The 9,800-nt window shown below is 37.9% G+C and overlaps 1 protein-coding gene across 2 annotated transcripts in view; it reads right to left on the bottom strand.

Annotated features, from left to right (window-relative positions):
• The window catches only part of armc3.L (armadillo repeat containing 3 L homeolog), a 40,642-nt gene extending 31,237 nt beyond the window's left edge, over window positions 1-9,405 (bottom strand). Inside the window, exons 1-8 of one of the 2 annotated variants that reach the window (XM_018267273.2) lie at window positions 8,928-9,405; window positions 5,646-5,709; window positions 5,090-5,207; window positions 4,405-4,530; window positions 4,002-4,070; window positions 3,411-3,586; window positions 2,458-2,652; window positions 1,666-1,849 (exon numbers count right to left, since the gene is read on the bottom strand). In XM_018267273.2, coding sequence (XP_018122762.1) covers window positions 1,666-1,849; window positions 2,458-2,652; window positions 3,411-3,586; window positions 4,002-4,070; window positions 4,405-4,530; window positions 5,090-5,207; window positions 5,646-5,693 — 916 coding nt within the window. In that variant the 5' untranslated portion in view covers window positions 5,694-5,709; window positions 8,928-9,405. Of the gene's footprint in view, window positions 1-1,665; window positions 1,850-2,457; window positions 2,653-3,410; window positions 3,587-4,001; window positions 4,071-4,404; window positions 4,531-5,089; window positions 5,208-5,645; window positions 5,726-8,927 lie in introns of both variants that reach the window. The other variant, XM_018267275.2, reaches the window with a different exon arrangement.
• Window positions 9,406-9,800: the final 395 nt, after the last annotated feature.

Raw genomic sequence — 9,800 nt, forward strand, 5'->3', positions numbered from 1 at the left:
GCACAATGATCATTTCTTATGTGTCCTTACGACTATCTCAGTGTGTTTCAAAATATGTAGAGCACATTTATAAGCAAAAGTAAAGCTTATACAATGCACAAATTTGCATGAGTTTTCACTGTTAAGAAAACATTGAGCACCGGAGCCAAAATGATCCCCATTGTTTTATTCTATTTTTTTTCTTCCAAAAATACTTACACACAAATACAGTCTTATTTAGTTATCTGGCCTTGTAAAATCAATAATACCAGGCAATTATGTAAATAATCCAGCTGAGTTTGTTCTGGCCTATATATGTGTGTTCCGTGACCCCTCGATCAGCACTCCATGGGAGGTGGCTCATTAGCAAAGCAGGCCAATTAGCAGCAAAACCAGTGCACAGATATTTCTAAGGCAATGCTGAAAACTTATGTAAGCAATATAAGCAGGCATTGTAGCATTACTCTCCAGTTTGCAATTAGAGCAATCTGGTTGCTAGGGACCCAATTACCTTAGCAACCATGCATTGATTTAAATAAGGGACTGGTATATGAATGGATAGAAAGATAAGTAATAAAAAGTAGCAATAACAATACATTTGTAGCCTTACAGAACATTTGTTTTTTAGATTGAATCAGTGACTGCCGTTTGAAAGCTGGAAAGTCACAAGAGTCAGAAGAAAAAGGCAAACAATTAAAAAAACTATAATAAAAGAAAAAATGAAGGCCAACTGAATAGTTGCTTAGAATTAACCATTCTATAACATACTGAAAGCTGACTTAAAGGTGAACCGCATGAAGATTACTATTCTGCAAAAATGATCGTGTTGACAGCAAGGCCTTCAAAAGTTGGATATGTGTCTAGATGCCATCATCTGGAAAGATCATACTATATATCATGACAACATAGGCCGTACACGTACGGATACTGCCATACAAATGAAGGAAACGGCAGAAATTATTAATCCTGTGCAATCGGCTGTAAGAAACTTTAAAATCCAAATCAAATGTAAGTGCAGAAAGACTCCAGACACAAAAGCACTTCGGAGATTATTATTGTTATTTATAATAATTATGTATTATACAGCGCTGCGCAATATGTTGGCACTCTAAAAATACATGTTAATAATAATAATAATTATTATTATAAACACAGATATTTAAAGCCTTAAGGATACTGCACTGCAGATAATAAGGGTAAGTTGTGCTCTAGAATGCTGTTCTCTGTATGTGATGTAGGTCTTTCAGCCTTCTTACATATATAATATTATATAATTTACCAACCATTTGCTTTACTCCCTCCTATTACTACGCACCCTTTTCATAATGATTCCTATAAAAGCCGCTGACACCATACATCTAACGAATAAAAAATTATTATGAGAACTATGAATAGCAATGAGTGAAAACGTTTGCCGTGGTCAAACAAAATTTGCCATGCGTTTAGTTTCGTGCATCAAAAAAAAAAAAGAGGCTCATGAAAAACAAAAATACATGCGTCAAAAAGGTCATGCATAAAAAAGCCCATAGACTCCAATGATTTGGCTACAAAAATGTTACACGTCAACAGAGTCAAGACAAATTATTCGCTGTAGTAAAAAATTTCCATGCGGTTTTACAAATTTTTCAGCGAAGCGCGACAAATTTGCTAATCACTAACTATGAATATTAGATGACTGTTACATACCATTCTGAGCCGCTCTATTAATAACTTTTGCTGCATTCATTTGTGCTTCGGGCAGTGGAGTTGTTTCAGCGAATTCCAGTATTCTTTTAAGTCCCCCCGACTGCTGCAGAATATGTAATGCCTCAACATCCTCCAGGCAGTTTGCAATAACCAAAAGGATATCAACGTGCAAGTCATTAAACTCCTAATAACACCAGATAGAAATATATGCAGTCAAAGACCTCATTTATACATTGGAGTAGGCTTGTTTTATATTATTTCTACTGATGCTCAGAAAATTCAGTGCTAAACTGTTAAAACCATACTGAATGCATCAATGAATGGCTTGGATAAAAGTCAATCTAAAATCATTCAGGTATGGGACCCGTTATATAAAATGTTTGGGGCCTGGGGTTTTCTGTATAACAGATCTTTCCATAATTTGAATATTCATATCTTAAGTCTACCAGAAAATCATAAACCCAATATGCTATTTTTGCTCCAATAAGGATTAATTATATCTTAGTTGGGATCAAGTACGAGGAACTGTTTTATTATTACAGAGAAAAAGAAAATAATTTTTACAAATTTGGATTATTTGGATAAAATGGACTCTTGCCTTTCCTTAATTCAGAGGTTTCTGGATTACGGATCCTATACCTATATCATTCTTCTATGGTACACTGCCTCTCATACATCATCTACATCATCTGTAGATTGTCAGCTCTTAAAACGCAGCCCTGGCCTTTTATACCAAAATCAATACAGAAATTTTTATATAAACTGATGATTTTTTTTATAAATATGCTTTACCTTTGTTTCTAAGAGTTTTAGAAATTGCTCCAGTGCTTGATTTTCTATAAAGATACGCCTGGCTTCCGCTTCAGAGCTCACGCTGCCCAGGGTTCTGAGAGCCAGTTGTTGAATAACGGGATATTCCGATTTTAGTAGTTCTAGCAATGGGGGAATAGCATTCAGTTCCCAAATGGCAGATCGACTCTGAAATTCCTACAAAAGAATCATCTTTGCTGTAATAAAACACTGGATAGTAAACAGGCCGTAAAGCAGGTATAGGAAATGTATGACATTCCAGATGCAGCAGAACTAGTTGAAGTGGGTGGGTGGTAAGGATGCAATACAATATCATATCAGCCCAACTTGGCCCAGTGCAAAAGTGTATGTGAATGTTGTAGGGACCTTAAACTCAAGCTCCACCAGGGCAGGGTCTGATGTGAATATTGTATAATCTCTGTAAGGTGCTGCCCAATATATCAGCACAAAGACTGGTAGAGAGTCTACGTGCCACCAAAAATGGCATGTAATTGCCATAATTGAAATGTATAAAATAAAATTAACTCTGGAGAACCACAGCAAAATCAATGCGTTTATTCCATCACAAAATGTTTCGGATAAACATATCCTTCATCAGGTGTTAGTTACACTGTGAATTACCCAAACTATTTTTAATTCACAGTGTAACTAGCACCTGATGAAGGATAATATGTTTATCCGAAACATGTTGTGATGGAATAAACACACTGAATTTGCTGTGGTTCTCCAGAGTTAATTTTATTTTATGCTGATCTTGGAAGTGCAGTGGCCTTGACGGTGCCATTACTCTGTTGAGAAGAACCTTAATACATTTTGGAGTGAGGGACCACCAAGAATTGTATAATTGCCATAATTGAAATGCCCTTAATAGATGAATATTCACACTGACGGGAAAAGGCACATAGGGAAAATACACTGAATTCAGGGAAAAGTACCTGTGCGAGGAGATAAATGCACTCAACACAATTCTTCTTGACATCAGGATCAGGGCTGCTTAGCAGTTTAATGAGAGGCTCCAGTCCATTCACTTCATATATCTGTGTCTTACTGGTATATTCAGCAGCCATATATGCAAGGCAGAGAGTTGCAAATTCATGTATCACTACTTCTTCTGCAGGGAGGAATAAGAAATATTGTTTTGGCTTACATCCTGATATCAAACCTACTGTTTGTATGTTGGGCATCTTTTTATCATTTTTTGTGCCAATATCTCTTAAATAGATAGCTAGCATGAAAGATAAATAGATGCATAGATAGCGTAAATGATCAGCCAGAAAAACAGTGGGTGCCTCTGTATTTTTCCCAGACACACAGTTAGCCGCACAATTATTGCAATTGGCTAGAAATAGTGTGCCTACGAAGAAACTGAGAAGTTACAGCTGTTTCAAGAGAACTAGAATGTTGTACTGGTGTAGATACTGCAAAATCAAGTCTATCAAATACCCATATGCAGTTATAAGATTTTCTTAAACACGTCAAACAGATGGCGGAGTTTGTCAACAAAATATTTTGCAGATTAAAGCTACCTTCTGGTGCGAGTCGAGCAATTAGCGAGGGTATGATGTCCAACTTCCGCAGCAGTTTCCTCACATCATCTATGTAGAGTAGTAGAGAAAGATGGAGTAAAATAAGTAGGGTGCAATCACGCTATTTTGAAATGGTTGAAAGAACTTAAAAATATTGGGAGTTTATACTTGTACAAGTATGAATACCTTCATCTTTTATGTCTATTTCAGAAGCAATTCTTGATCTTCACCTTATAATTATTTTATCTACTATAAGAATAACATCGAATGTACTGATATTTAGTACAACAGTATTATTATTATTATAATATATTTTACTACTTTTCAGAATATCTGAAGATCACTAGAAGACGAAGTCATATACAAAGGAAGGTTGCATTTAAAGATGAAGAATTGTACTTACAATGTGAGGCCATAATACCACACACCATAGTGGCATTTCTCCGTACTATTTTATCCTCATGTGAAATGAGTTTAGATAAATAATCAACGGCTCCAAGTTCAAGCAGAGTTAACTTGTTTTCTTCTCCTAGAAAGCATAAATACATCAGTAAATCTATATTGTAGGTCTGCTCTAAGTGACGTGCTACCACAAACACAACAAATAGGTGGGTACATGCAGGAGCAGGTAACGTTTAGGAAATCATACGATCGATAAAGGGACCTTGGAGGAGTGAGCCGGAGGGAGACAGGTGGGATGACAGGGGCCATGACTGGAAGGCGATTAGGCCCCTTTAAGAGGTTAACCAGTTTTGGAAATTAGGGTGGGTGTAGTTATGGGGGGATAGTTCCTTGGGTAAGTATGAAAGCTTTAAGAGGGAATCAAGAGATCAGAGTTCCCTCTGCAGTTTGGAGGAAACAAACTCCCTCCTGCCCTTAGAGATAGACTGGGGAATGTGGTAAGGTGGTATGGTAATAGTAAGAGCAAGTCTAGCTGAAGATTTCCAAAACAGACCACAAAGACGTGACAGTTTATCAAAGAAGTAGGTCAGCGTGCACAGCCAAACAAAAATGGCAGCTTACACCCATTGTTTTGCAGCATGCACCCTGCCCATGCAGACTTAAACGGCCCCTTTAATAATACAAACCTTTTTTTGCAAATTTGTATAAAGCATCACAGGATTTAGCTAAAATGTCTTCCTCTGGAGACTGGAGCATCAGTACAGCAGTCGCTGCCTTTTTACTCTCAATTGGGAGAGGATCAAACTGTAGCAAAGCATAAAACAGAGACGGGGATGATTTCTATACTGACATTAATAGGAATGAGTTATGTTCTCATACTTTATTTTGAATACTATAGTATAATTACGGCATAAGAATGAGCTAAACAAGACCCTCTAGGCTGCCTACTGGGTTTGAGCTATACTTTAAATTTCCCTCTCCTTTCTAGACTTAAACTTTCATATGAATGGTTCATTTCACCTCTTGTAGCTACAGGCATATGTTTGTATTACTATCTTTGTTCTATATGTTATACATGTCTTCTATTACTTTCTCCCTACTAACCACAATGGGAGGCAAAGAGAAGCCCCAAGTCAGAGATAACTAATTCAACCGCGCCACTGAACTGAACATACCTGCTCAACTTATTTTATTAGATGAGATTTGGATAAAATCAAGACAAGAAGTACCCACTAAACTTACCACATCTTTGGGTGGAGGTTCAACTTCTTTTTTAATTTTCTTTCCCATTTTGCAAAACAGGTATCTGTGTAAACATTAAGCTAATAAAATAAATATTCGGAAATAATAGCAGATAGCCATCAATTAAAAAAGAAGTCTAGATTTGTGTTGCAGTCACTCAGAGGTTTGATTGCTGTTGTGTTAGTTCTTTCTTGTGAGGAGCCCGATTAGCCATGTCATTGATTATTACCAACTACAATCAGGACCGCCATCAGAAATCGCAGGGCCCCACCCCACAGGTCCGCCCCCCACCACACAGTAAAAAAAACAAAAAAAATATTGGTGGCTATGGTTCCCACATGTTAATAAAAAGATATTGGTGGTCAGGGCCCCCCATAAAAAAACATTTGTGGCCAGGGTCCCCCCATTAAAAAATATTGGTGGCCAGGGCCCCCCCCCCCACATTATAAGAAAATTGGTGGCCAGGGCCCCTTAAACGTCCATGCCTTCCCGAAGTCAGCATCTCTCAGAAAGATGGGGGGCCCGGCTAATCAAGTAAGTGTGGCGTGGCCGGCCCCCGTTACCCTCGGGTCCCCTACAACTCTCCCCCCTGTCCCCCCCCTGATGGCTGCCCTGACTACAATATGTATCCTAAATTAAAGGGAATGTATACCTTTAAATTAACTTTTGGTATGATGTAGAGAGTGATATTCTGAGACAATTTGCAACTGGTTTTCATTTTTTATTATTTGTGGTTTTTGTGTTATTTAGCATTTTGTTCAGCAGCTCTCCAATTTGCAGTTTCAGCGATCTGGTCGCTAGGGAATATGAATAGGAGAGACCTGAATAAAAAGATTAGTAATAAAAAGTAGCAATATCAATCAATACATTTGTAGCCTTACAGAGCATTTGTTTTTTTAAAGCTGGAAAGGGTCAGAAGAAGGAGGCGATTACCGTATGTCAAAAACTATATAAAAAAAGAACTAACAAAGACCAATTGAAAAGTTGCATAGAATTCTGTAACATACTAAAAGTTAACTTAAAGGTAAACCACCTCTTTAATGTTAACAATTATAATGGATAGAAAATGAAGTATAGCCAGGCTTTCAGAACTCAAGGCAAATGTTTAGATAACAAACATACACAAAGAACATGTTTTTTCCAACTGTTCTCTAAGAGAAGTACATAGTAATGAGAACAATATGTTGTGAATAGAGAGACAGACATCGGACATGGCTTTATAGTGCATAAACACTGGCATTTTAGCAAGTTATTTTAGCTTTTGTAGTCGGAGCTGCCCATCTGTCATAAGCATTCATTAAAGAAATGACAAAAATGGTGCCAGTACTGAGATTTTCCACTAGGAACATAGGAACAAAAATACATGCCGCTATATATACAAAATTACATGCCAGAACTGAGTCATATTCAGCAGTTAGGTCACAATTTTGTGGGTGTTCTATAACAGAAATGAAATCCCATCATTAGGTTAGATATGTCATTATTACTTTATATATAATTTTTTTACCGGACAACCTAAACAGTTACCCAATGCACCACGATTGTAAGCCACAAATGTTACAGGGGTTCCACAACTTTGAATTAAAATTTAGTATGATGTAGAGAGTGCTATTTTGAGACCATTTGCAAGAGACAGGAGTATGTATATTGGTAGAACTAAATAGAAAGATAAGTTCTAAGTAACAATAACAGAGCAATAGTTTTTTTGGCTGCTGGGGTCAGTGACCCACATGAAAGGTGGAAATAGTCAGAAGAGGAAGCGAATAATTCAAAAACAATTTTAAAAAAATTAAGACCAATTGAAAATGTGCTAAGAATAGGCCATTCTATAACATACTAAAAGTTAACTTGAACTTGAACCTTCAAAAGAAAATAGTTCATTTTTATTTTATCTAAAAGGACACCTATTGCTAAATCCCCACCACCACCAGATACTTGTTAATAGAGCCTGCAATCTGGATTTGGGAAATAATAATATATTTTCAAGGATCCCCAACCCATCAAATATTTTGCCCTCTGCACCAGGAGCCTCCTATTGGTGCAAACAGACATAATGGTGCGCACGGATCATGTGTGTAACATAATCCCACATGATATGCATACTGAGCAAACAGGACACTCAACTGGGGCTCATTTATAAACACTAGACAAATTTGCACCTTCCATTGCAACCAATTGGAAGTTTGTTTTCATTGTACTACCTGCAGCTAGCTGGACAAAAATCTAATCACTGATTGGTTGCTAATCTCTATGGTTTACTGGCCAAGTGCATATATTGCCCAGTGTTTATAAATGAGCCCCATTCATATTCATGCATGTGATACCAGCATTGCAGCCACTTGGCAACCTGATGAGTATGTTTTTACATTTTTAAAAATGATTTCCTTTTTCTCCATTAAAACAGTACCTTGTACTTGACCCTAACTAATACTGTATATTATAAATCCTTATTGAAAGCAAAACCAGCCAATTAGGTTTACTTAATGTTTACATGATTTTCTAGTAGACTTAAAGAGATACTGAATATTTTTTTTTTTTTTAAATCTATTATAACATTGTCTTTGAATGCTATTTATAATTTTGCATAAAAGTATTTGCCTGATGCTTCTACATTACCTTTCTTACCCCCGTGTTCCTGTATGAGGGGGCTGCCATATTTATGCAGCAGCATTAAAAACTCTAGCTGACAGGTTAAGAAGGGACAGTCAGGTTGGCAAAACAGTCAGGTTTACGAACTTCAATTAACAATTAGTTACAAAAGCAGAACTATCAGCGAAAAACTGTGAACTTTTTATGTAGACTAATATTTTGAAAATACAATTTTTAGTGTCAGTGTCACTTTAAGGTATGAAGATCAAAATTCCAGAAATACCCCTTATCCAGAAAACCTCAGGTCCTGAGAATCCTGGATACCAGGACCCTTACCCGTATCAAGTTTCAAGTGGCGACATTCCCATAGTTCTCCAATAGGCGCACTTGTACACAATTCAGCAGAAGAGGCAGGACGCATGCAATGGCACGTAACGCAACTACACAGAACTACACAGAATCGTATTTTGGCTGGTACCTGATGTTGTTGATTAAGATAGGGGAGACATGTGTGCCCTGAAGATTAAGATACTTCTTCTAACAGCAACCATTGAACCCAGCAGTGGCAGCAGCACATTAACACCTTACAGAACAGAAATAGATATCCCCCGAGGAGTATGAAGAGCAGCTCTGTCAAACTGTGCATTCAATATAAAAACAGGCATAAATAAAGTTTCTTGCCTCAGTGCTTACCTGCTGCTGCTGCTTCTTGCTGCTTTAGAGTCTTGTTGTCACCTTAGTTGCCAGGAAACAACATGAACGCGCCCAGTGAGCGAGACAAGAGCTAAGAGGCTAAGAATAGGAAGAGACTAGACATTACCGGGGCCTTTTGTTAATAAACCAGCAAAAATGCAGCCAGGGGCTTGGGGTGGGGGGTTTGGGAAGGTGAGGGACGAGTGGAACAACAGAGCAAGGGCAGGGGTGAGAGGATTAGGAGGGGAGGAATAGAATGTCCCTGATAAAGGCAAACACTGAGCTTCTTCACTTTTAGTCTGATATATGTTTTTGCTTGCAGCAGATCTGGTAAGAAGATATGTATTCTCAGTAGGGTTGCCATCTCACCCCTTTTAAGGGCAGAGACACACTGTCAGATTCGGGGAGATTAGTATCCCAGCAACAAAATTCCTCTTCTTTGGGGCGACTAATCTCCCTGAACTCCCTTCCCCTGCCTTCCCCCCAAATAGAAAGTAAATCGCTGCCAGAATGGCACTCGGAGTGCTTCGTTTTCCAAATTCGCCCGAAGTTTCCTCGTGAGGCAATTCATTTAGATGCATGATGCATGGCTGCACATATAGGGATGCACCGAATCCACTATTCACGAAGGATTCGGCCAAATACTGAACCGAATCCCAATTTACATATGCAAATTAGGGGAAAATATTTTTACTTCCTTGTTTTGTGTCAAAAAGTCATGCGATTTCCCTCCTCTCCCCTAATTTGCATATGCAAATGCAAATTAGGATTCAGATTCAGTTTTCAGGGCAGGCAGAAGGATTTGGCCGAATCCAAATCCTGTGGAAAAAGGCTGAATCCTGTCCGAATCCTGAACTGAATCAGTTCAGTCTG

This window comes from Xenopus laevis, chromosome 6L (assembly GCF_017654675.1).
Source record: "Xenopus laevis strain J_2021 chromosome 6L, Xenopus_laevis_v10.1, whole genome shotgun sequence".
Lineage (NCBI taxonomy): Eukaryota > Metazoa > Chordata > Amphibia > Anura > Pipidae > Xenopus > Xenopus laevis.